The sequence below is a fragment of the Balaenoptera musculus genome, chromosome 4, assembly GCF_009873245.2.
Source record: "Balaenoptera musculus isolate JJ_BM4_2016_0621 chromosome 4, mBalMus1.pri.v3, whole genome shotgun sequence".
Taxonomy (NCBI): Eukaryota; Metazoa; Chordata; class Mammalia; order Artiodactyla; family Balaenopteridae; genus Balaenoptera; species Balaenoptera musculus.
The window spans coordinates 73,433,332-73,460,427 of record NC_045788.1 but is presented as its reverse complement, the minus strand read 5'-3'; the positions used below and the strand labels follow the sequence as shown (position 1 = coordinate 73,460,427).

The following is a 27,096-nucleotide window of genomic DNA, read 5'->3' as shown; positions in this document are numbered from 1 at the left end:
ATCACCCATCTTCAATACTTATTGATTCATGACCAGTCTTGTTTCATGTATATCACACCCCACTGCCAGATTCATTGCCAAGGTGATGTCCGGAAAAGTAATCTATTTTAAATGATCAGGGAACCAAATCACAAGGTGTCACTCTGGCCTTTTTTGTGAAAAAAGGCCAGAGCCCAGTGATTTTCTTACATGGATTTTTTTGTCCTTATCACTTTATTTTTCCCACCAAACCCCCCTCTAACTTTTTTCTCTAAAATATATCGTGGGACTTCCCTGGTGGTGCTGTGGTTAAGAATCTGCCTGCCAATGCAGGTGACACAGTTTCGAGCCCTGGTGCAGGAAGATCCCATATGCCACGGAGCAACTAAGCCCATGTGCCACAACTGCTGAGCCCATGTGACACAACTACTGAAGCCTGCGCACCTAGAGCCTGTGCTTCTCAACAAGAGGAGCCACCGCAATGAGAAGCCCGTGCACTGCAACAAAGAGTAGTCACTGCTTGTCACAACTAGAGAAAGCCCGCACGCAGCAACAAAGACCCAATGCAGCCATAAATAAATAAATAATTTTAAAAAATAAAATAAAATATATTGTTGTAGTCATTTCCTCTTAGAAGCTGCCTGAAATAGCCATCCATACATTTTTTTGCAGTGATCCTGAACTATGAGACTTGGCTTTTAGAAACAGCCAATAGAAGGAAGTTCCAAATAGAGAAATGCTGTGGCGAGAGCCAACAAGACGTGCTCAGCTGATTTCTCTTTGGTGAAGAATGTTTGGGGGCGTTTTTCCAAATTTTTTTACCCCAGGTTTTTCTTGCATTCTTTTCTGGAGGCTACCTGAAATAGAGGACTCTGTGAGAGAAGCCGAGATGTCAAGTTCATTCTTCCTCTGAATACCCCGAGAATAGATGCCTCTTTGGAGTTACAACATAAAGAGACAGACGCAGCAGCTTTGTCCTCTCCAGGAGCTGCATATCACGTTTTAACTGCTTAGTCCCTTTCTAGTGGCCCAAACCAGCAACGGAGCCATTAATCCCTTCCTTCCCTCTCCTCCCTCTATAACCTGTAGATGTTAGCTGGAGGGCAAATATCTCTGATTACCTCCTCTTACCTGTCTCAATTTAGTTCTCAGATCATTAGGCCTCAATCTTGCTGGATTTACCAGGAAGTATAATTTTTAAAATTAATTTATTTATTTTGGCTGCATTGGATCTTCATTGCTGTGCGTGGGCTTTCTCTAGTTGCAGCAAGCGGGGGCTATTCTTTGCTGTGGTGCACGGGCTTCTCATTGCGGTGGCTTCTCTTGTTGCGGAGCACAGGCTCTAGGTGTGCGGGCTTCAGTAGTTGTGGCACATGGGCTCAGTAGTTGTGGTTCACGGGCTCTAGAGCACAGGCTCGGTAGTTGTGGCACACGGGCTTAGTTGCTCCACGGCATGTGGGATCTTCCTGGACCAGGGCTCGAACCCGTGTCCCCTGCATTGGCAGGCGGATTCTTAACCACTGCGCCACCAGGGAAGCCCTGGATGTATATTTTGACTCATGCTTCTTTGCCTCCTAGTTCATCAACTTGCAGGAGAATGGCCAGAGCAGCACTGACGGCATGAGTGAGCGTGCCGTTGCGGAGCTGTGGCTGCAGCATAGCTTGCAGTGCCACTGTCTCTCAGCCCAGCTCCGACCTCTGCTGGGGGATAGACAGTATATCAGAAAATTCTACACAGGTGGGTAGAGGTCACATAGCCAGTACTGGTCATGTACTTCCTCATTCTCTTCTACTTTACTCTTCCTTTATAGACCCACTGTTACCCCAGGGTCTCATACTTTTACTTGATGCCATAGAGATTCTAATCAGAAACACGTATCTAGTCTTCTCTCTAACCTGCTATGTAAAATGCAGTCAAGCTTTATGCTAAGGTATTTCCCTACTCCCATATACGCAAATCAGTAAGAGTAACTACTATTTACTGAGAGTTTCCTATGTTCCAATCACTGTTATATATTTTTTATACATATATACCTAACAGCAGCCCTGAGAGTTGGGTATTGATATCCCTGTTTTCCAATCAGGGAAGAGCTCAAGGAGGTTAGGTGACTTGGCCAAAGTCACCCAGAGCCAGAGTTCAAATCTGGGTCTTTCTGATTTTGAAGCCTCTTGTCATGGCCTCTGCTATACTGCACATGATTTAGCCTCTTCTGTACTTTATTTGTCCCTAGTTCCCCTCTGTCCACAGTGGTATGATTCTCCTCAAGTCATCTTTGCCTTTTCCCTCTTTCCTTCCCTGAGCTTCTCCCAGGGCCATACAGGGAGGCTGAAGTTTTCCCTAATGGGCTCCATCATTGCGGCAGTTTTCTCTCCCCAGATACTGCTTTCCTGCTAAGTGACTCCCATGTCACGGCCATGCTCCAATGCCTAGAAGCAGTGGAACAGAACAACCCTCGTCTCCTGGCTCAGATTGATGCATCTATGGTAAAGTGGCCGAAGAATTATCTGTGTCTATGTTCTGGCCTCCTAGACCTCACCATGATGTAACCATATGTAGCAAACTACTTCACTTAGGCAATTGTGAACTGAAAGGCTTTCATTAAAAACAAAAACAAAAACAAAAAAATCTTAGAAGAGGAGGTACCATTAAGTACCTATTGAAGTAAAATGTCTATTTGTAAGTAAGCTTAAGTCTGTTTGAGGAGGGAGGTGTCTATTTTTTTAAATCCTTAAAAAAAATCTGTAGTCTGAGTAAGCACCTCCTTAAGGGCAGGCTTGATAAAATGCTAGGGAGAGGAGGGATGATTTTGAGTCAGGCTGACTATAGATAGGGTGTCAGACGTAGTGTGGCCTGATGTTACACAGGATCATTTTTGTCCAAGAAAATTTTGTTGTTTTATGTTGCTTATTATTAACTCTCTAATTCACTCATCCCGTCACTAATATCAGTGCCTCCGCTAGAAAGGAATCACAATCCCTATTTCTTTTGTGAGGGATCCCCTATGTCTCCTGGTTTTTCAGTTTCAATTCTTGCTTACCATCAATTGAATACTTTCTACGTGCCAATCATGGTGCTATGCTCAGTACATGCATCATCTCATTTAATCCTCAGAACTCTATAAAGTAGGCATTAATCTCATTTTATAAAGGTGGCCACTGAGGGACAGAGTAGATAAGTCACTTGCCCAAAGTTTGGACCAAATAACTTGTAAGTGATAGGGCCTGGATTTGAGCCCCAGCGTATCTGACTTCTGAGTGCATAGTCTTAAGCACTTTGCTGTACTGCCTCCATGATAAGCATTCCTGGTCTGACCACCTAGGATTCCAGTGCAGAAGCTGTGGTGTATGGCAGGACTTTGAAGTTTCAAAGCTGTGTGCTCTAATAGAAGATACCTATGCTGTATCTACTGGCCCTGGCTGCAGTTCACGCCTGCTGCCAAAGGCCAGTTCCTACCAGCATTTCTGTAGTGCTAAGTGCTCCTCTTCTGAGGGCCTCTATCCTTGACTCTGACATGTGTTTTTTTTGTAGTTTGCCAGAAAGCATGAGAGCCCGCTGCTGGTGACAAAGAGCCAGAGCCTGACAGCTCTGCCCGGTTCCACATACACCCCTTCAACCAGTTATGCTCAGCATTCCTACTTTGGGTCCTTCTCTAGCCTCCACCAATCCACACCCCACCATGGCTCAGGTATGGGGGCAGCAAGGGGTAGTCAAGACATGTATCCCCAGGCCTGGAAAGCAGAGGACTTAGTGGGTGCTCACAGGCTGGCTATAGATGGAGCCTTGGGTTGATGCAATTTGCCAAACTTCATGTCTTAATATGGAAATCTTAAAGAGGTATATAGCAACTAGCCTAAGATAATTCAGTAGAATCATTAAAGTAACAGAGGCAAGAGATGTGTTTAGTTTCCCCTGGGTTTCTAACCCACATTGCCAGAAGGCATTTCAATAATAATAGCTAACATTTATTCAGTGCCTGCCATGTGCCAGGCTCTGTTGTAATCAATTTGTATATATTATCTTGTTTGATCCTCAAAACAGTCCTACGAGGTAGGTGTTATTATTATTGCTCATGTTACAGATGGGGAATGCATACTAATAAGCAATGAAGCCACTGTCCCAAGAGCTTATGCTTTTGGCTTAGCTGCTTCTAAGTAATTTTTTACTTACCTTGAATGATTTAGCCTTTTCTGACGTGACACCGTGTGTCCTGGGCACCAAGTAACAATAGGGAGTTTGGTTCTTAGTTGTGGAGAAGCCCTTCACAGGTACCAAAGGCTTCCAGCTCACCTTTCCTTTCCCTTTCTTTTTATATCCTAGAAAGAAGATCTACTTCCTTTTCACTCTGTGGCCCATGCCAGAAACCTCAAGAAAGCAGAGGACATGTCTCGCCGGCAGAGGATCAAACCGTCCAAGCCCCTCTGCTTCCAATCTCTGCATTAGCCGGGGACTCCCCCTCGACCCCAAATGAGATGAGCTCCAGCACTCTGACCAGCCCCTTAGAAGCACCCTGGGTTAGCAGCCAGAATGATTCCCCAAGTGATGCCAGTGAGGGGCCTGAGTACTTGGCCATTGGCAACCAGGACCCCCGAGGCCGGACCGCCAGCTGTCAGAGTCGCAGCAGCAATGCTGAGAGCAACAGCTCCAATTTGTTCTCCTCCAGCAGCTCCCAGAAGCCAGATTCTGCTGCTTCCTCTCTAGGGGACCAAGAGGGAGGTGGGAAGAGCCAGTTGTCCAATGTCCTTCGCAGGTCTAGCTTCTCAGAGGGGCAAACACTCACTGTCACCGGTGGAACAAAGAAGAGCCATACTCGCTCCCATTCGGATACCAACATTTCCTCCAGAGGAGCCCCAGGTAATGATAACCACCGGCCCGTAGTCAGTAAGGCGGCCTCCTGAATTTCAGGTGGAAGGGAGAGTTTGTTCTTAAGGGTCTTCAGATGGCAGAAAGAGAAGTTATGTTTCTGATGATATGAAGAGTATATTGCTTATAATGAAAAAGAGAAGTTTGTAATATAATGTGGATACCTAAGAAATCTCTCTGAGAATATTTATGTTTGTTCCTTTATACATTGCTAAATAGTAAATGCTTTCCTGGATTCTTTCACTAGTTCTTTAGCACCAGAGGATAGTGTGACTAATCACAGTCCGAGTTTTAAATGCATCTCTCAGACAGAGGGAAAGTACTAATGAGCTTTAAAAATAATCCTGTTAAATTCCTTCCCTTCCTGTGATTCTGGAGAAGTTTGGTCAGGATATAATAACAATAAGAGAGAGGCAAACTGATGTTAGGGTTTCCTTATTAACACTAGAGATGTAGTGAGTATGGAGTGATGGGACCTAGTAAACAAGTAAGTGGGGTTGACTGCTCCATCACTAATTCAGGTTGAAAGGCAGTCGGGTAAGGAGGCCTTGGCTACTAGGACCTCCTTCACACAGACACCAGCTGCTAGCAGAGAGCACCTTAGGCATGGCCAAGGTGGTGTCATTGCTTTTGCCATTTCCCCACTATCATCTTTCCTAGGTTGTTGGTGTCTGGCCGGCTTTGGTTGGGTTTCATTTGTAAGAGCATCTCCATAAAAGCAAGTGGAAGGCCAGTTTGTGCTCAAGGCCAGTTCTGGGTGGAAAAGCCTCAGAAATAAAGTATAAAAGTAAAGTATAAAAAATTAAGAGCAAAAAAGGAAGATTTCCTTTTACAACTAGAGCTGCTATTGATTTCTCTTTGTAATTTCTAAAAGGTGAGAGCTAAGGCCTTCATCTGAAACTTCTGAATTGCAAACTTTTGTCTCTGTTTTCCCCTCAAGAATGTGGTTTGGCTCATTGGAACTCGTTAGAAAAAAAATCGCCAATCAAAGCCTGTCTTCCCATGAGCCTTTGTAGATGTGAAGAGTGCTTGGGTTAGACCCTTACTTCACATCTGGAGCAGACCTGGTGTCTGCTGTACTCCAGGCTACTGGTGTTTGAGCATGTAAAACTTCCCTGCCCCCATTCTTGCATCCATGCGGATTCCAGAAACTGCGGTAACCTGCATTGGAAAAGGGAGCCAGAGAAAACCTAAGCAGAAGGATCTGAGGGAGTGTGGGTCATGTGCAGCTTCTCGTACAAGTCATCTTTCCCTCTGTGCTAGGGTTCCCTCTCAGGAGTTAAGCCCCAACCTTTGCTAGTTAAGAAGATGCTCTTTTTCTCACTCTGTCTATTCTCGTGTTCTGGACTTTCCTCTGCACCTGTCTGTCTACATACAGGAGGCCCCAGGAGTATCACCATTATAGTTGAAGATCCCATTGCAGGTTTGGGAGCCAGTCCTCCTCCTCTCTGTCCAGCCCCCGCCCCCACCTCCTTGTGTTCCTCTGTGACCATCTTGCTTAGTTTCGAACTTCCTTTTCCATTCTGGTGTCAAATCAAGTCTGGCTGGCCTGGTCCTGTAGTTATGCTTAGACCTGTTGGTAAAATAATACCATTGTTTTGCATGATACGTTTTTTGCCCACGACTTCCAAATGCCTCATTCAGTCTCTCAACAGCATCCAGGAGATAGAATCAAGACTTGTCAAGCCTGTATTGCCCAAAGGTGAACCTGAGGTCTGCTGTTTGTCTAAGACATCATGATGAATCAGGGGCAGAATTTTTCGTATAACTGAGTACTTACTACAAATTACTTTATTTTCCATGATTTAACACCAGAATGTGTTTTCTCCTCTTTCTGTGGTTTTGGATGTGAGTGCATGTTTTTGCCTCTCCTGGAGTCCCCTGTTTCCTTTTTCTTACACCTGTCTTCCTTCCCCTGTAAATTTCTCCCCCACCCCCTCATTCCAGCCATTGCACAAGGTTTTTCTATTGACTTAAGTCTGTTTCTTTGGGTTTCACAGTGGTGTTCAAACTGCATATTGTGTTTCATTCTGGGTACATCATGCATGGAGATATTGATGCTAGAACGTGTCTGCAAGACGGAGTGGTAAGGGAGAACTGAAAACTATGGCCTCCTGGTAATGGGTGAAGCCACTGGGTATGTTAGCTTGGCAAAGAGGTTAAAGTCTGCGAGACCTTCGTTTAGAAGAGTGTTGTTGTTCTTAAGGAGATAAGAAATTTAAGACGACAGATTTCAAGTCAGTATGAGGAAATTCTAAGAATTAGAGCTGATCAGTTGAATGGGCAGCATCAGGAGGTAGTGAGCTCAGTGAGCAAAGGCTGGATGGCCTTTTCGTGCTGTAAAGGAATAAGGTTCTGGTGTTAGAGTTTGTGTTGTGCACTGAGTTTGACTGGGGACCTCAAAGGTTGCCTCCAAATCATGGTTTCTTACCAAGGCGTCATGGTGACGGCTGGTTTGTAGTGAGGAGCAGAGCCCACTGCCAGGACCACCAAGGGAACACAGAGTTATCACTTACCACGTAGTAGCATTTTTTGTGAGAGGAGCAGCTGACAAATTGGCACCATCTGTCAAGGAAATGGGTTGGATGCTGCTCAATCATTAGTTCTCCCAGCGCATCCTGTTCATTTCTCAGGCACCCACCTGCTTTGCTGCCTGCTCTTCCTTCTGTGGCACTGGGGATTTCGTGTTTCCCTTTGGAGAATATCAGTTTCCATTTCCTGTGAACCATGCCTGCTGCTATTCCTCCACTCTCAGTGTTCCTTGAAAACTGCTACCCAGACACTTCCTACTTGGCCAGGCTTCTCATGAAACCTCTCCCTTCCTTCCCCAGGAAGGCTGGGTCTACAGCCCTGTGGCTGAGCCCTTTGGTTACAAGGCCATCATCCTTGGCTTCTCTAACACTGTCTTGATGCTTCTTTTAAGGACATTGCTGGGTGTTATTTTGTTCTGCCAGTTCAGAAGTGGGTTAAATTTGTAGGTATGACAAATTTACATTTCAGGTTCAAGAGAGGCCATATCCTAGTGTTTCTTTAGTGAGTTTAACCCTTCTGATATTTGTTTTAAAAGTCTAGTGTCAAGGTATCAGAAAAGTTTCAGTATGCTTGTCTCCATGTGAGGACTGTTTTCTAAATTGGTTTGTCAAGAGGGTAGAAATTGGCTGATATTCCTGGAACATTTGGTAAGAAGATGGAAGAAGGGAGAACTAAATTCATGAATCCACTTTGATTTGATTCTTTTTCACCTCTGTGTTGCCGCATTCCAGGTCATGTTTTCCCTTTTCCCCTTAGAATATACCGACTTCCCACCTCCCTTCCTCCATGTGTTCCTGCATTCTTGGACTGTTCCCTGTTGGTGTGCCACCTCTCTCCTGTTCGGGAGGGCATTGGGAATGGGAGCAGTTAAATATTGAAACTCCAAAGTTGGGAATGTATGTGTCGCTCACCTCGTATGTGTGTTTTTGCTCCCTGGTGGCCACTGACACTAGAATCCTGCAGTGATAAGTCGAAGTTGAGAGGCCCCTTGTCCTACTCTGGTCAAAGCAGTGAAGTCAGCACACCCAGCTCTCTGTACATGGAGTATGGTAAGTGAGTACTAGGAAGGCCAGTGCTGCAATCGTGTCTTTGCTCTGCTCCCCCCATGCCTGCCACACTCTGAGCTGTGTAGCTCATCTTAAGCTCTGTGGAGGGTACACACCATACAGTCTCACCCTCCCTTTCATTATTTTCAACCCCTGTGCCAGAAATCACACTACCCCGCCATTTCTCTTGCTCCTCTCTGCCTTAGCGGTCCCACTGTCTCGTGCTGTGGGTGTTATCACCGTGAATGTCTGGTGAGCCAGCTGGAATGGCTCTCTGAGTGGGTGAGAGAGACCTTGAAAAGAGGCCTTTGAGTGTCTAGGCTTAATTACCGAAGATAGGCTCCACATGGAAATCATCCACAGGGAGAGCCATTTCTTTCCTTGTCTGACTCACAGCACAGGTTTTTTGGTTTCTTTGTTTGTGGGTAGGAGGACGAGTATGTCATCTTTAAATTTAGGTGGTCAAAGGGTTGTCTCCTGGCTCTCTCCATTTATTCCAGCATTCTCTGACCCAGGGGCTTAGTGCTCTGGGATTCCGAGATTCAGAGAAATTCCTGTAGAAGGTAGACATCTTTCCAACCTGTTATCCGGGAAGACTTGGGAGCATCTTTAGTGTTAAAATCATCAGGCTTCTTAAAGAAGCTTGTCTGTAAAGAAGATTTGCTTTTCAAAGCAGGGCTTTTCACTTCCACATTCCATTTTCCCACAGAGGGCAGTCAGTACCTGTGCTCAGGAGAAGGCATGTTCCGAAGACCATCAGAGGGACAGTCCCTCATCAGCTACCTGTCTGAGCAAGACTTTGGCAGCTGTGCAGACCTGGAAAAGGTGAGGACTCTAAGGAGCCACTGAAACGCCCATGAGTTGGGAGATCTGGTCTGAGGGCTACGGTGCCATTTGTCCTAAAGAGGTTTTGGGTACACAGCAATAACGTGGGTGTAGACTACAATACAGGTAAGTCACAGTAAAGATAAGCTCAACAAGTTCTATCTCTGGAAAACTCTTCTGGGAGCTTGTGCGCCTCACTGAGTTCAAAGATATTACGGATTTTGTCTTAGAAGCTACCCTGGACAGAGAAACATTGAATTTTAGTCACATGATTACTGTTTCCTTGACCCTGGAACCTTAGGTAAAGACTGTCTCCAGAATCAACTTCTATATTTTGTTCTAAGGCTCAGATATGTGATAGATAATGTCCCTGTAGCATTTTATAGCTTACAAAGCACTTTATCTTGAGACATCACATTTACCTTAATATTTTGTATATAAGTGTATGGTTTTAGGAAAGACCTGACCTCTTCTCTGTCATATTTTTATGTGGAAAGTGGGACAGGAAGGCCAGGCATGGCCAGATACGAGAGCAAAGAGAATGTACAACAGGTTTTCTGGCCATCAGCTTTCATTATAGGAGCAGTGTGCATTTCCCCTGGGTCATTTCATTTTGAATGAAAGCAGTGCACGTTCTGGAAGCTACTTTCCAAGAGTATAATCAGTGAGGTGTCCCCTTTTTGGCGCTCTTCTTCCCCAGGAAAATGCCCACTTCAGCATCTCAGAATCCTTGATTGCTGCCATTGAGCTGATGAAGTGCAACATGATGAGCCAGTGCCTGGAAGAGGAGGAAGGGGAGGAGGACAGTGACAGGGAGATCCAGGAACTGAAGCAGAAGATCCGCCTTCGTCGCCAGCAGATCCGCACCAAGAACCTGCTCCCTGTGTACCAGGAGACTGAGTATGGAAGTGAGTGAGGCTGTGAACGCCTGTTCTTGCGTCTTCAGGCTTCGGGATAAGACTTAGTACCTCGTGGGCTTTCTTTTTTGTCTTCGTATGTTCATGTGAGATGTTATACCCAAGCCAAGGGTTCCTCTGCTGTCAGAAAGATTTTCTATGTTGTTCTAATTTTTTTTTTTTCTACCAGACCAGAATCCTAGAGCTCATCCATTTCCTACCTCTACATGAATACTATAAATTATCTTATTTGTGTTATACTCTTACATGTTACTATCTTTTCTAAGAAAACAAAGTCCCTATTATTCCTATTGCAAAGCACACAGGAACTAAGAAAGTACAGTAATTTTTAAAAAGAAAAATCTGGTAAGTGTAGTATTCTTAACTTGTTCTATATTACTTATACCTATTGTCTATATAGGTTTAATTTATAGCTGTCATTTTAACATCGGCATGTCTGGCAAAGAAAATTAAACTTTAAGAGTTTTATAAACTGTTTCTAGGTTGCTAAAGAATTTGTTTTTCTACAAAACTATGTACAGGAAAAAAGCCTGACTATTTCTTTTGGAAGTAGGCCGAAAAGAGAATTTTCAGAACTGTTCATGTCTTCAGTTCATTTGGTCTTAACTTTGCTATTGTAATATGTGAATCCCAGTTTATTTAAGCTGTTCTCTTTTATACTGTGTTAATTTAACTTTCATGTACATTTAGTACAACTTTTGTTATTAAAATTAGCATTTACCATTTTCAAAAAAATATATATATATATATATATCAGAAATATCTTCCAAAAAATAGGTTTCTGATATGAGGAGAACTAAGGCCACTGGTTCCAGATTCACTTTCCAGAGAGTGGTACTTTCTGCTCACATGAAACTTTTTAGGGGATCAATCAAGAAGGGGAAACTAGCAAGAAGAGCTAGTTTCCATTTCCCCAGCATAACTCCCAGCCAAGGTTCTCTTTACTTCTGTGTTCAAGTCATACCAGGTCCCTTTTGTTGTGACCCTAGAAAGAGTAGGAGACCTCTTCTGTCCTATTTATTACTTTTTTTTTTTTTTTAATGTAACAGGCTTTCGGGTCACTTCCAGCAGCTCCCAGTTCAGTTCACGTGATTCAGCACAGTTCTCTGACTCTGGCTCTGCTGATGAGGTTGATGAATTTGAAATCCAAGGTATGAATTAACACTTTTCAAGGGAACTTTCATTAACTGTTTCTTTTAATTTGGCATCATAGGCTGAGAAGCTTTCCCTAAGCAGGGGGTCTTTATTATGGTTCATTATGGTATGTTGTCGGCTGTTGTAAGGGATAACTTCTCTTGTTAAAAACAAAACCTATTTAAAATTTAAGCAGAAAAGAACACTAAAAGGAAGTATTCCATTGGAGTGGGCTGGCTATTGATGTCACCATGATGCTTCTTCCTCAGTTGCACCTTTCTCTCAGATTCTCACTCTAATTCCTCCTACTAGCAGTCCAGAGTTAGCCCACATCTACATGAAATTAGAATCCTATTCTCTTGTGTCCTATAACACAACTGAAATTGTTTCGAAGTGTTTAAAAGGAGCTTTATTATAATCCTAAGAGAAAATGACAGAAAGAGTCACTGGGAGGGAAAAAGCAAAGAGGGGGAAAAAAAAATCAAGTTTACAAAGTGGAGCTTTATTTTCTGTCCTACCAGTGCTAATTTACATAGCAGAATCACAGACTCTTGTTGTGAGCTTCTGCCTAGAGAAGGGGAGGGGCTCTTATCTGGAAAGGCAGTTGTGTTAAATCAGGTTAACCCATGATTAATGGGTTAATCCATTCCTGAAAATCATAAATTTCTTCAACTTCCTATCAGTGCAATCAACAAATGAACAGATGGAAAACCAAACAGTTCAGGGACGTAAGTTCTTCCCCCATGGCTGGAACCAAGACTATAGAGATGAATTGTGTCTAGTTCTCCATTGTAACATGATGATGAATAGATCTTTTACTGCGTGAGGCTCTGATTTCCTGTTTACACCAATCTCGAGAACCCATTCAGCTCCAGGTATGGTAGATGAGTTTCTTCCCCATTCAGAAATACAATTTTTACACATATTTTTCCAGGTCTCCAGGAAGTCTTCCTTCTGTGTTCTCCTTAATGCATCTGATTTCTATTTATAACAATGATGGTCACTTAAAACTCCATTTTTTCCTTTGTATGTGGTTTTCCAACAGTTCTCCAGTTCTCTGACACCAACTGAGTGTCCTACATTTCAATTCTGACACTAATTCCTGGAGTTAGCACAGACCCTACAGATTTAGGATTCAGTCCCACGAGATGGCTTCCTCTTCAGATGCCAGCTGCCAATGGGGTTCCCAGGATGCCTGTACTTCTCCCTGGCCAACTACCAACCCAGGGGTTTCCACAACTCCCTCCTCATGTTTGATAATTCACTAGAATGACTCACAGAACTCAGGGAAGCGCTATACTTATGATTACAGTTTATTATAAAGGATACAAATGAGTAGTCACATGAAGAGGAGGTACATAGGGCAAGGTCCCAAAGTATCCTGAGCACAGGAACCTCCATCTCCATGGAGTCAGGGTTTGCCACTCTCCCAGTATATCGATATGTTCACCAACCAGGAAGCCCTTCCAAACCTCATCTTTATCAAGGTTCATTCAGTAAGCATGAGTGATTACATCATTGGCCAGTGGCAACTGAGTTCCTGAGGTGGGGCTGAAAGTTCTGATCTTCTAAGCTTTTTCTTCTGGCAGCCAACCCCATCCTGAAGCTATCTGGGTGCCCCCACGAGTCATTTCATTAATGTAAACTCGGATATAATGGAAAGGGGCTCATTATGAATAACAGACATTCCTATCACTCAGGAAATTCCAAAGGTTATAGGAGCTCTGTGCCAGAAACTGGACAGAGATCAAATATATATATATTTTTATTACACCACAGTCTGTGATTGACTTGGTCTCCAAATTAGAAGAAAATAGGAGGGCTCTGCCCTCTCTCTCAGGATCAGCAGTTGGAATTTCATGTGGGTAATATTAAGGTAAATCCAAAACATGCTACTTCACTGAGTGTGGAACAGTCCACTTGACTATAAAGTCTGTTCCTTGCAGCAAAGCAAGGAGCCAGGGGGAGTTGTTCAGACTGGAAGGAGCCAAATATGAAATAGCCTGCCTGGGGGTGGCATGAGGTGCACTCCTGTTGGAAACTGTTGCTGCATTTGTGGCCCCAGAGGAGGTGTTTAATCAACTAACTCTAGTCAGTTCAGACAGAAATCCTTAAAGGAAAAGACCTTAGGGCAGGGCTTCTCAACCTCTAGGCCAGATATTTCTTTGCTGTGATAGACTGTCTTGTGTATTGTACAGTGTTAAGCATCATTCCTGGCTTCTCTACCCACTAGATGCCAGTAGCATTCCGCCCTTCTCCCCAGTTGTGACAACCAAAAATGTCTTCAGACATTGCCAAATATCTACAGGGGGTACAAAATCCTCCCTGGTTGATAACCACTGCCTTAGGAGGTCTTTAAGGCTAGGCTGGTTTGGGGAGGCAGCAGTAACTGTCTCCCAAGCCAAAGTGAGAACCTAACTATGGATGTAGGTTTCTAAAAGCAGTGCCGTCTTTTGGAGCAAAAGTCAAGTCCTGATTCCAGGAACATGTGGTATAGAACTGTCATTCTCATCAGTTTACTTCCTGTCTGAATACTAAAGGGCACCCTTTTATAATCATTATTACACAGATGGTAGTGAAGGATCTAACCTGACTCACATGTCAAAGAATGGACTCTCAGTGTCAGTGGCCTCGCTGTTTTCAGGTAGCCTGTGTTGGAAGTGTGGGTGTGCTCATACATGCATGTGTGTGAATGTTTGCACCAGCTTTTGTACATACCTGTGATACCTGTCAGGGTTATGAGGACTATAGGGTCTGGAGAACTATCTGGGGAAAACTGGACTTAAGCTAACTGGGAACAAATTAGATACTCATTTTCTTTCTTTCTTTCTTTTTTTAATTATTTTTTATTTTTTAATTAAAAAAAATTTTTTTTGGAGTATAGTTGATTTAAAGTGTTAGGTTCCGCTGTACAGCAAAGTGAATCAGCTATACATATACATATATCCACTCTTTTCTAGATTCTTTTCCCATACAGGTCATTACAGAGTATTGAGTAGAGTTCCCTGTGCTATATAGTAGGTCCTTATTAGTTATCTATTTTATATATAGTACTGTGTATATGTCAATCCCAATCTCCCAATTTATCCCTCCCCCCCTTTCCCCCCGGTAACCGTAAGTTTGTTTTCTAGATCTGTGGCTCTATTTTTTTTTTTTAAGTAAGTTCATTTGTACCATTTTTTCAGATACTCATTTTCTTCTTCCTCATATGACCCCAGCAATCCTCCTCACTGAGATTATCCTTGTTAATCCTTCTCTACAGTGATACTTTTAGATTAAGTGGTCATTGTGGCTGATGGAGATAGTGGACAGTTTAGAAAGGAGTGGTCAGGTGAAGAAATTACAGTTCAAACCTATAGCTAAATACTGACACACATTCAGACAGCAAAAGTCCTATAGAATGGTATGAAGCTTAGAGTCTCTTTAGAGTTTTGAATTTGAGAGCCAACTTTCAGAAAGCTATCTCTTCTAGGTAGTTTGTATACAATTAGGATTTATTGCTGCAAATGTTTGGCCTTAGTAACTGCTTTGTGATCCAAACAAGTAGACTTTCTGTAGGTGGAGTTGACTAAAAGTAGTAGTTTTCTGTTCACAGTGGCTTTAAAACACACAAACAACAAAATTCAGGGCATTTATTAATTTGATTAATAGTTAATTATTTTATTAATTTAAAATTTTAATTAACAGTTAATTTTAACAGTTAATATTGTCAGCCACTAGAGTTTGAAATAATTATATGTATAAGATTAAATTAAGATTTAGAGAAATAAAAGTAATTAGGTACCTTTTACTTTACTCCTGAACTGTTGTAATTTATTCTAACATAGTCTTCTCTTGCTTGAGAAGTAACAATCATAAGTCATTTTTTTTTTAGTTTGGTTTTTTTTTTGGCCATGCCACATGGCTTGAGGGATCTTAGTTCCCTGACCAGGGATCGAACCCAGGCAGTGAAAGCGCTGAGTCCTAACCACTGGACTGCTAGGGAATTCCCCTAAGTCACTTTTAAACTGGCTTCTGATGTGTTTACAACCAGAATCCTTTGCATGTGCATTTACTGACTGTCAGGTACTTCTTTGTTAGAGCATAGTCAGTCTGCTTTAACCATAAGGCATACTTTTATTTGGTCTTCCTAGTATCCTTTCTTCCCCCATTTTGGGAGCTTTAAAGCGTTTTTTATACACCAAGAATATGAAATATTTTTCAACTAAAGTACTACTTTTTCTCATGGTCCACAATCCCAACACATTTTGAGGGCTTGGAGGGAAAGCAATCAGAACAACCCTCTCTCCAAAGTAGTGACTTGTTTGACTTTCTTTCTACACACAGATTCCCGATTATGAAAGCATAATTTTTTTAACATCTTTATTTGAGTATAATTGCTTTACAATGGTGTGTTAGTTTCTGCTTTATAACAAAGTGAATCAGTTATACATATACATATATCCCCATATCTCTTCCTTCTTGCGTCTCCCTCCCTCCCACTCTCCCTGTCCCACCCCTCTAGGTGGTCACAAAGCACCGAGCTGATCTCCCTGTGCTATGCAGCTGCTTCTCATTAGCTATCGGTTTTACATTTGGTAGTGTATATATGTCCATACCACTCTCTCACTTTGTCCCAGCTTACCCTTCCGCCTCCCCGTGTCCTCAAATCCATTCTCTAGTAGGTCTGCGTCTTTATTCCCGTCTTGCCCCTAGGTACTTCATGACCATTTTTTTTTTTTTTTAGATTCCATATATATGTGTTAGCATACGGTATTTGTTTTACTCTGAAAGCATACTTTACAATTCATCTTTCTCTACTGTAGGTTTCTTTATTGCTTTCTGTTCTTTTTCATTTGTTTCTGGTCTTTAATGAAGTTTATTACTGGGGACCAAATTCTTTCTAACAGGTGTCGGTATACTTCTCATTAGCAGTCTTCTTGATCATGTCCAGAGGCTTACAGATGCTTTTCTTTTTGATCACCTTAAGTAATATATGCTATTGAAGAATCTCTTGGGATTCTATCAGAGGAAGGTTATCAGAATCTATAACACCCGTGGAAAAATTACTTAAGCATCGTAGTATAGACATCATCTATGATAACTACTCTGCATAATTGTAATACTTTGCTTAATGTAATCATTTTTCTTAGATCCTAATTCAGCAAGTAGACCTTATGGGGTAGGAGTGTTTATGAAGGAAATAGTTTTGAAAGTTACTTCCTCCTCACAGTAAAGTGGATGTAAACTTGTGATCATAGCTTATTCATAGAAAGCTTTGTATTCATTAACATCTATTCCCTTTTTAAAAAACAATTTTACTGAGGAATAATTGGACTTCAAAATCTACCCACTTTAAGTGTACAACTCACTAAATTTGAGTAAATTTACCAAGTTGTCAACCATCACCGTAATCTACTTTCAGAACATCTTCGTCACCCCAGTAAGATCCCTCACGCCCATTTATAGTTAATTTACATTCCCACCCCAAGCCCCGGTCCACCACTAATCTTCATATCTCTATAGATTTGTCTTTTCTGGACATTTCATGTAAATGCAGTCACACAGTATGTGATCTTTTGTGTCTGGCTTCTTTCACTTCATCTGTATCTTCTGATGGTGTCTGCCAAATTGATATGATATCATTCATGGGCTCCCAATTCCAGACAGTCTTTTCAGCTTCTCTGGTTTTAGGATTTTGTTGTTGTTGTTTTCCTCCCTTCATCCTTTCCCACTACAACTTCATCAATTCTTCTTTATCCTCCTTCTTCTAGAATTTCAATCTCTGCATTTATGTACCTAGCCAGGGTCCAGTCAGGAGACAGAAACCACATGATAACTTGAATAGTGAAAATTTAATATAAAGAATTATTAACTCTGATGGGGGATTGAAGTAATGGGAGACTGGCTCATAAGGAGTAAAGAAAACTCTAGCGAATACAGGAATAGCAGATACAGGCAGCAGTCACCATCCCTAGGGCTGAGATAGAGCCCCCAGGGGAGGAACAAATGTAGAAGAGGGCCATACCCCGAGGCTGCAATCCAGACCTCCTTGCTCACTGGATGGTGGAGTTCTCTGAAGGTGCAGAACTGCCCTGAGAGAATGTCCGGGCATGTTGTCCATGAGGGGTGCCATGCCAACAGCCCTCTTCAGGAAACCTTCTCTGGGGTGCGGGAGGAGACTGCCCCCAGGGGGTGCTGTGCCTCAGAACTCAAGGGGTGCTGGGGGAAGTGGTTCATGAGAGGGGCCAGGCCTGCGGCACCGGCTCGGAAGCTTTCCCAGAGGTCCAAGGGAAGCCGCTTGTGAGAAGTACCACCAGTGGCGCTCTGCTGCAAAGCTTCCTGAAGCCATGCTTACCCTGGGGAAAGTCACTTGCACCGCAGGAGTCCGCTTATGGGAGCGCACCGGCAGCCAGACAAACCCCTTCCTCCTCCAGTGTCCCTCCAGCGCCCTCTACTGGCGAAGCTGAACATTGTGCCAGCTGGCAAAAGATCAGTGTTTTCAAGTCCAGCTCCATTATCACAGAGCAGACAAAAAGAAGGTCAGGTTGGGAGCTGAAAGGCAATAAATTGAAAACTGGCACAATATATAAAGAGGAAAGTTCATGAACTATATTTTGGGAAAGTTTTAAAATTATATCCAATTCAAGGTAATCTGTTGCTCCTCCACACCCTCCCTCTTTTAATAAATTGTTTTCTCCTTCTAAGGCAAGAGTAATTGTGGTTCTCCATTTTAAAGTGTTTCCTCTTGAGTCAGCAGTTACAGAACATTCATTAGAGTTGGATTTCTGGATGTGTTGGGTATCCCCTTATGTGCTAAGAGGAAAACAGGATGCAAACCAACATCAAATTGGCCAGTAAATTCTGAAGTTGACTCTATTCTTGTGCCTCACTTATTTTGTTTAAAAATGTGCAGATTTTGCTAGGGTACCAAGGTTTTAACCAGTTCTTCCCTGATCATCCCAATACCAGTGTCTGGACATGCAAAAATTCTTCTTATAACCTGTCATTATTTTGGTTGTTGTTGTTGTTTGTCTTTACATTTTTGAACTTTTACCAGTCAGTAGTAATAGCCTTATCCTATCTAAAGCATCAGAAGCATTTGAAATCAGTTCTTGTTAAAGAATTGATAAAAAGTTTCATAATTATGTTAACTTCCATTTGGAAGGAGTGCTTCTCAGACTTCTTTCTCAAGTGCTCTCATTTGGGGTACGTTTAATCCATTCAGTTGAGTAGCTTTCTTCTGTCTCTTTACTCCTTAATTATCCTAGACCCTGGTCTGCTTTTATCCAGATCCTCAACTAGTGTTCCAACCACATTAACCTAATCATCTGCTTGTACTGACTAGAGAGTGAGCAGGATGCAACAGAGAGGCCTAGTACCCACAAGGCCTTCATGGTACTGACCAGTGACAGGTGTCATGTCCCTTTTGATATCAGGCGCTGCCTCTCCCTCTCCACTCTTGGGGTAAGATCCTCGCTTCCAAACCCGTGTAGTCTTCTGCACGCTTGGAAATATTCATGATTAGCTAGGATGTCACTGCATCTCTGGTAAAAAAGAAGAAACATGATAAAGTATGACTTGACTTTATTTTCCAAAGAGGAAAGAGTGTTATTTTTTCTCTCAAAGAAAAGAAGACTTCCTCTCTATGAGGCTGAAGAACTGCTGAATAGTTTTTATGAAGACAGCGGTTTTCAGCAACCATGAATTGTCAACCGCCTCTCCTCTCTGGCGTGCCATGTTTTCTTTAGTAGCCTGGCCCTCAAGTAACCATGTTGGTTAGCTCTTTTTTCAAGATATCTGTCTAAGATTTTTGTCTCGTTTTTCCTTTTCTATCACTCCTAAACAGGCTGAAATTTGCTTTTTGCTTTCAGCCAATTTTTTATTTAGGAAGTATTTTTTGGAAACCTATTATGTACAAAAAGCTCTTTGAGGATTTTAAGGACAAGGCAAGACTTAGGTATGATCCAAGGCAATTTAGTGTTACTCAAATCAACGTTGCAAACCCAATGGTCTATGAAGGTCTACTGTTGCCTAGAGTATTTTTTTCTCTTCTAGCACTATTTAGAATAGAATACAGAACTAGCAGTGTATTGGGAACTGGATTTGAGTGGCGCAAATTCAGACAGAGTATATGATATACATGAACTTCTTTGTTAAATAAAATAGGATTTGTTATTTGCTAGTCAAAGATTTTGCTGCTATCTTAAGTTTTTCTATGCTTAGAGAGCATATGAAAACTGAGAGATTTCAGTTCTTTTCTCTTACTTGTGTTTATAGCTTTGAAGACATTGATTTTTCAGGAATATTATTTGAGAATATGCTGTTATACAGAGCACTGTGTTAAGTATTTCAGGGCCAAACAGAAGAATTAGACACGATCTCATTTCCTCACACCGAGATATTATAATCTAGTGGTACACACAAACGTATATGTATACAGAGGAAACATGAAGAACAATTGAGCTACTCATGGCCAAGTGCAGAGTGATGTCATGTAAGCTTAGCACTCTATTGAGGGGCTTAAATGCAGTAGATTGATCATTGTGTAGGTTTAATTAGGAAAAGGTCTTTTCACTAGGCATCAAAGGAAGTGAGGGATGAGACTTATCAGAACAGTCTTGTTTTCATGACTTGAATAGGCAGTATCTGCCTCTCTTGAACATGACTGCCATGTTTCACATTCTCCCCATTAAAAATATTTGGGTAGGTGAGGTCTCTAGAGATTCAGGCATATCATTATTAGAAATCCTTTTCAAAATTCTTTCTTGGAAATAGACTTTGGAAAGTCTGCCATAGTTTCCTATAATTATGTTTGAGAGTTCTTTAGTAAAGATCATGTTGAATAGCTCCATGAAAATTTGTTGTTTACCAGGCATCTCCAGGGAGTTGCCAAACCATAGAGAAGTTCTTTTTTTCCCCTGTGCCACCAGACAGGAAGGGAGTCTTTCCGTGAAACTTTGTTAAGGACATGGAAGACTTCTCACATTCAGTGGGTAATAGCAATAGTGGTCAGATGTTAGAAGCAAAGTTTCAATTCCACATACATTTAATGAGTAACCTCTATGACCTAAATTCTGTGTTAGGTACTGATTCTGGTATAAAAAAAAGAGCTAGATAGAGTTCTTGACTCTGAGAGTTTATCATTTAAGAGCACTTGAGATTTAGAGAATGAGAGAAATTGGAGTAATTTGTTGCTGCTTGGTAGAGAGTGTGTCCCTGTTTGCCTTAGGATGCTTCGTTTTCTCCTTCACTGCTTTGCACTAAATGTGAATTTGTGTTTCCACCTGGATTTGTAGCCACTTTGACCTTCTCAGTGCTATGCATAATGTCACCAATTCAGTCTGTTGTGACTTGAACAGAGCCAAACTATAAATTGTATGTAAAGCTTCACCTGGACTCTGCTCCTTATCCTGCATAGAATGTAGCACCTAGCTGCTGCCCTGAGTGCTTAGCTGGCAATAGCTTGGACTGCTTTCCATTATTATCCCTTACCTCCTCCCTTTCCATTTCCTGCTCCCCTTAACTCTTGTTTGCATTTAGATGCTGACATCAGAAGGAGCACACCCTCAAACAACAAATCATTTGTTTCCTCCCAGTCCTTGTAAGTACTTTTTTTTTTTTTAATAAAACTTTGGGATATGTGGAGAAACAAACCCAGGTCTTGGGATATGAATGGGAAGGCCATGGGATGAAGCCATCTGAATTCACAGAGAGGCAAAGTTAATGTGACAGGCCTGCCTGATGGTGGTGAGTCCAGGGAAGAGAGCAGAAGATCATGGGATCAAACAGGCTGGGCTCTGGTGGGGGCAAAGCTCGCAGTGTGGATTATTCCTTCTCCGCTAACTCTGATTATACCAGAGGCTCCCAGAAGATCAGGTCTCAAAAGAGAGAACAGTGATTGTGATTTCTGATTATGAAATCGAATTGAACAGGTTCCACATAGCAGACTCCACTAGAGGAAACAGTAGCTCATGTGGGAGTGACAATAGTCTTCATAGTCCACAAAGCAGTTTGACTCACTCTATTTTGTAAACAGGTGTTGTCATCCCCATTTTGCAATTAAAGAAAGTGAAGTTTAGGGCTTCCCTGGTGGCACAGTGGTTAAGAATCCGCCTGCCAATGCAGGGGACACAGGTTCGAGCCCTGGTCCGGGAAGATCCCACATGCCGTGGAGCAACTAAGCCCGTGCACCACAACTACTGAGCCTGCGCTCTAGAGCCCACGTGCCACAACTACTGAGCCCACGTGCCTAGAGCCCGTGCTCCGCAACAAGAGAAGCCACCGCAATGAGAAGCCCGCGCACTGCGACGAAGAGTAATCCCCACTTGCTGCAACTAGAGAAAGCCCGCACGCAGCAACGAAGACCCGACGCAGCCAAAAAATAAATAAATAAATGAATGAATAAATTAATTAATTAATTTTAAAAAAGACAGAAAGTGAAGTTTAGAGAAAGGATTTGACAGAATTCTTAACCAGCAGTGCCATGAATGCTAGTAAGTGGGATTTGAGCCTAAGTCTTAGAACTATGTGTGGGCCTGTGTATTTTGCTCTATACTCACATGTCTGAGCATGATGAGAAAGGAAGCTGAGTGGGCTGGGGCTGCTGTGAGTGTTCTCTCAGTCCATAAGTCACTGTGTATGGTATCGAGTCCTGAAGTTAGGGCTCCCATCCTCCTGTCTTTTCTCCATGCTCAGTCTTCCTTGACTCTCTGTTTCAGCTCTCACTGCTTCCTACACTCCACGTCTGCTGAGGCAGTGGCCATGGGGCTCCTGAAGCAGTTTGAGGGGATGCAGCTCCCAGCCGCCTCAGAGCTAGAGTGGCTCGTTCCAGAGCACGACGCCCCTCAGAAGGTAGATTCTTCAAGTCTTTTTCTCCACCCAGCGTCCAGCCCCAGGAGGCTGTGAGCCTTTCTGATATTGTTCTCCTTTATTACACGTCCCCAGTTTACAATGAGCCTCCGTGTTTCCTTCCTTACTTTTAGAAGCCATTCATTACAAATGTGTGGCATGGATAAATGATGGAATGCGTGCACGCTTGCCTAGGTTTTCCCTAGCCATCGTCAGGATAGGAGATAACGAACGGCTCCTTCACTGTCCTTATTCCATATGACTGCTCACTAGACCCGGGGGCAGCACTCCTGTGTTGTGACCACCTTGAGACACTGGAAAAGTGAACTATTCAGGTTCTTCTTTGCTCTGCAGTTGAATAAGGCATGAAGCACCCTGGCACACCAAGGGTCCAGGGCTGGGTTCAGGGACAGCATTATCAAGGAGTGCCACCACACTGGGATGCCGTTTCTGTTCCTTTTGATTCTTGGAACCCAAGGCCCTCACTTCTAGTAGCCTGGTGCCTTATCATTTATCTCGAGGGCCAAGGTTCCCTGAAGCCCTTGCTTATGGTGTTCCTGAAATGGCTTTCATTAATTATGCTTCTGCCATGGCCAGAAGGGTCAAGCATATGTATTCCCCCAGATTGTCCCTGGTGGATCACCCTGTGCTTTTCTTCTGCAGCTCCTGCCCATCCCTGACTCACTGCCCATCTCACCAGATGACGGGCAGCATGCTGACATCTACAAGCTACGTATTCGTGTTCGAGGCAACCTGGAGTGGGCCCCACCCCGGCCTCAGATAATTTTTAATGTTCATCCAGCCCCAACGTGAGTAGTCAGTGACCGTGCCCTTTGGCAAACAGATACATTCTCTCTGGATTGTCAGAGCCTTCTCTTCACCCTATTGTCCCTACTTGCAGCTGTACCTCCCATACAATTCTAAAAGGCAGAGGGAGAGGGTTATCTACTTGTCTGCGAGTTTTTTTTTTTTTTTTAAATATTTATTTATTTAGGCTGCGCCAGGTCTTAGTTTCAGTATGCATACTCTTAGTTGCAGCGTGCATGTGGGATCTAGTTCCCCGACCAGGGATCGAACCCGGGCCCCCTGCATTGGGAGCACAGAGTCTTACCCACTGGACCACCAGGGAAGTCCCTTGTCTGCGAGTTTTACTCTTAGTCCTCCCATTCCTTCCCAGAGCTAACCAGAAATGAGGTCTTTTATCACTGGCCTCCCAACCTGTTGCCTTCCTCCCAGTAGTTTTATGAACTTCTTGTTTTTTTTCCTCAAGATGGATGGATGCTTTTCTTTCCTTTTGTTCTCTCCCCTCTACTATTTCTCATCTCTTACGTTTGTACAGAAAGTGTGGTTCATTACTGGGGAGAGTCACTGCCTAGACCTAAATTCTAACCTTACAATCCTTGGTTTGAATTGGTTCTCCCAATAGGCTCATTTTGTCCAATTCTAAAAAAATAGGTGAATTCCCCTGTCTTCCCATCCTTATGGGAACCCTATATTTGTATCCCCATCCTTTACATCTCAGAGACCTCATGCAGCTGGTATCTGCCAATCCCCTCTCCTTCCCGTTTCCTCAGGAGGAAAATCGCTGTGGCCAAGCAGAATTACCGCTGTGCAGGATGTGGCATCCGGAGTGACCCTGGTGAGCGTCTTCTCTGACCCCCCGCGGCCTCCAAGGGCTTTACCCTGTCATACACCTGGGCGAGGGAGCTGGTCAGAGAAGTAGTAAGAGGAGGTGATAGAGCAGAATTGGGAAAAGGGAAAGAAGAGGCCTGGAGGACGGAAAGGGGTGGTACTAGGCAACAGTACTGGTAATCAGAGGGAAATGATTTCTAGGAGCCCATTACCAGGATTGTGTACTGGAGTACATTGTGTACTCTCAGCCAGGTTCCTGGAGGCTGGATCTTACCAACTCTGGCAGCACTTGTTTCCTCAGCGGCCTCCAGGCTGGGACACGGAAACCACAGGCCCCACTATGTGGGTTTCTGGCAGCTTTGGGAGCTCAAACAGAGGTGGCCGGAGCCCACTGGCCATCCCTTCCTCCTCCTTCAAAAGGAGCAGCAGGGCTGCCTCACCAGCTTATAGATGGGAAAGCCACCTCTGACCTTTTGACTTTCCGGTTTTTTCAGATTACATCAAGCGGCTGCGGTACTGCGAGTACTTGGGCAAGTACTTCTGTCAGTGCTGCCACGAGAATGCCCAGATGGTTATCCCCAGCCGAGTTCTGCGCAAGTGGGACTTCAGCAAGTACTACGTCAGCAATTTTTCCAAGGACCTGCTCATTAAGATCTGGAACGATCCTCTCTTCAATGTGCAGGACATCAACAGTGCCCTCTATAGGAAGGTCAAGCTGCTCAATCAAGTCCGGGTACGACCCTTGAAAAGGTCACGTCACAGATTACCCTCTGTTCATAGAGGTTTGCCAAGATCACCACACTCCTCTTTGTCGCTGTGGTGGAGCTGTAACCATCTCATCATTCTCACTTTCTCTGCGTACTTTCTCATGCCATTTTCGAGGTATCTGTCTAGTTAGAGTCTCGAACCTGGCAAGGCAGCTTGAAAGCTATAGATAACACTTAATGGCAAAAGCAGGATTTCTCCCTTCCCTGAAAATATTACTGAACGGAGAATAGGGTGTCGGGTCGGAAGTTCAGATTCTGGATTTCTCAGCAGCTCCCAGCTATGTATGTGATTTGGGAAGACTGACCTAGCAGAGGGCCCTTCCCTGACTGGGGGTGCCTTTGAAGCGAGTTGTTGAGTTACGGGTATAGAGAACAGTCTGGCTCTGGCTGCCTCGTGCAAAGCCTCCAGACGCGCAGGGTTTAAAGGCACTGGCCTTTCTAACGGTGGTTTCTCTCCTCTTTACACCCCTCTGACTCCCCACCTACCACCACAATGCCGTTCTCTTCAGCTGCTGCGGGTCCAGCTGTGTCACATGAAGAACATGTTCAAGACATGCCGACTGGCCAAAGAGTAAGTCTTGTGTGGAGGCCAGAGGCCTCTGGCTGAGCTAATGTCTCTGAAAGAAACATGTCCCAGCAGTTGGCCCTTGTTATGTGAAGCAGGAGAGTAGGGGGATCTTGCAGAAAATTCCAGAAATGGTAAATGAGAAGCCTACAGCAGTAACTATGTCTGTGTCCCTCTCTCTGGAAGGGGAGATATGGTTATTCTACCCAGGGCAGGCCCACCACTCCTTGCAAGCTGACATGCATCACTGCAGAAGGGCCTAAAAGTCACTTCTGCCCTCCAGACACCTGGTGGTGTGGAGGATTGAGGTGGCCTGGGCTGGCTGAATGTTACCCACCCTCATTACTCTGCCTAGGATGCTTTTCTTCCCTATCCTGCTTCTGGATAGAAATCCTTCTACTCTGATGTGCCACACAAAGTGTACGTTCTCCGCTCCCACCCACTTCCCCTCATTTCCTGCAGGCTTCTGGACTCCTTTGACACAGTTCCAGGCCACCTGACAGAGGATCTCCACCTGTACTCGCTGAATGACCTGACTGCAGCCAGGAAGGGAGAGCTGGGGCCCCGGCTCGCTGACCTCACCAAGGCGGGGGCTGCCCACGTAGAGCGATGCATGGTAAGAAACTCACTTTAGCATGTGGCTGGGCCCTTGCTTAGGGATACTGAGAGTAGCGTGCATCCAGGGTTCTTGCCATTTAGTTCCAGGAAGTTGAATTGGCTTGTCAACACTGTGAGAAAAACTGGACAGGATTGCTCTTCCCTGGGTTGGTGAACAGCTAAATCATCCAGCTCTAAGGAACCTAGAATTAGAAGAGGATTTGGTGCTGGCATTTCTCCTGGGAAACGGGCAGGACTAAGCAGGCCTTCACTAAAGAATTGTCATGATGTGAGAGGAGGACCCTGGATTAGATTCTGGAGAGGGACTGGGTCTTGGCTTTATCATTTTCAATCACTGTGATCAAAGGAAATACTTTGCCCTCTCCGAGGTAAGCCTCAATTTTCTTGTCTCTAAAATGAAGATAATGATTAATACCCACTGTCCTTTCCTCTCAGTATTTTTGAGGATTGATGAAATAATTTATGTGAAAGCATTGTGTAAACCTAAGTATTCTGTAGATGCAAGTTATCATTGTTCTTGATGTATCCAACATACCAGAAATTCATAAGTTCCATATTTAGAATTTCCCGTCTTAGAATATGTCCAGTTTGTGTTCCTGTAACAGTCCCAGAATTAGAGCTTAAAATGGGGCATATGTAGAAGTCCCGTGTAGCAGGGGGCATTGGAAAGACTTCACTGTAACCTGACTCGAGGCTGGGTGTTATTTTGGAGAACTGTCCTTGCCTTTACATTTTACCTTAATTGGTTGTGTTTCCTATTTCAAAATAAAATCATTACCCAGGCTGGAATTTTGACTTTAGGAAGCCCTTTGTGGCATCGTTCCTTCCTTCTTTTCATCTCTTCTTTGAGAACCACTCTCATGGCTGGAGTTTCTCAAACTCATGCCTCTCTTGTCTTCACCTTAAAGCTTTGTCTAACACTGCCTGGCAACACTGCCCAACCCTGGCCCCAGTTTGGCCATCATGCTAAGTCCAGCCTGGGTCTCTTTCCTGAAGGTGGGAGAACACCTTAGAGTCCCTCAAGACTTATTTATATTTTGCTCCTCCCCTCGCTTGTGTTCACCCTCTTGGCCAGTTCCTGTGGTGTGCTTTGCCTCATTTTGCTGCCTGTGTCTTTCCTCTCCAGCTCTGCCAAGCCAAGGGCTTCATCTGTGAGTTCTGTCAGAATGCGGATGACATCATCTTTCCCTTTGAGCTCCATAAGTGCCGGACCTGTGAAGGTGAGGGCTGGTGCCCGGTGTGGGGTGGGCAAACAAGACAGAACACGAGGCTCATGTATTTCCCATCAGCCACCCCTATTAGTAAGAGTTTGGTTTGGTTCAGCAGCTCCCTGTGTTTCCCCACAGGTGCACCAAGCTGTGGTGTGAGAAGGGTTACGGCAGCGACTTGC

General features: G+C 43.8%; 1 protein-coding gene across 10 annotated transcripts in view; it reads left to right on the top strand.

Annotated features, from left to right (window-relative positions):
* The window catches only part of RUBCN (rubicon autophagy regulator), a 66,194-nt gene that overhangs the window by 34,799 nt on the left and 4,299 nt on the right, over positions 1–27,096 (top strand). For 4 of the 10 annotated variants that reach the window (XM_036849857.1, XM_036849859.1, XM_036849867.1 and 1 more), the window contains 18 exons: positions 1,558–1,717; positions 2,357–2,463; positions 3,509–3,665; positions 4,298–4,831; positions 6,219–6,263; positions 8,326–8,421; positions 9,128–9,243; positions 9,944–10,151; positions 11,210–11,311; positions 13,864–13,938; positions 20,817–20,877; positions 21,995–22,127; positions 22,788–22,933; positions 23,699–23,763; positions 24,251–24,489; positions 25,033–25,094; positions 25,551–25,704; positions 26,833–26,926. In XM_036849857.1, the coding sequence (XP_036705752.1) occupies positions 1,558–1,717; positions 2,357–2,463; positions 3,509–3,665; positions 4,298–4,831; positions 6,219–6,263; positions 8,326–8,421; positions 9,128–9,243; positions 9,944–10,151; positions 11,210–11,311; positions 13,864–13,938; positions 20,817–20,877; positions 21,995–22,127; positions 22,788–22,933; positions 23,699–23,763; positions 24,251–24,489; positions 25,033–25,094; positions 25,551–25,704; positions 26,833–26,926 (2,554 nt within the window). The remainder of the gene's footprint in view (positions 1–1,557; positions 1,718–2,356; positions 2,464–3,508; positions 3,666–4,297; positions 4,832–6,218; positions 6,264–8,325; positions 8,422–9,127; positions 9,244–9,943; positions 10,152–11,209; positions 11,312–13,863; positions 13,939–20,816; positions 20,878–21,994; positions 22,128–22,787; positions 22,934–23,698; positions 23,764–24,250; positions 24,490–25,032; positions 25,095–25,550; positions 25,705–26,832; positions 26,927–27,096) is intronic. The other 6 variants (XM_036849860.1, XM_036849862.1, XM_036849863.1 and 3 more) reach the window with 4 other exon arrangements.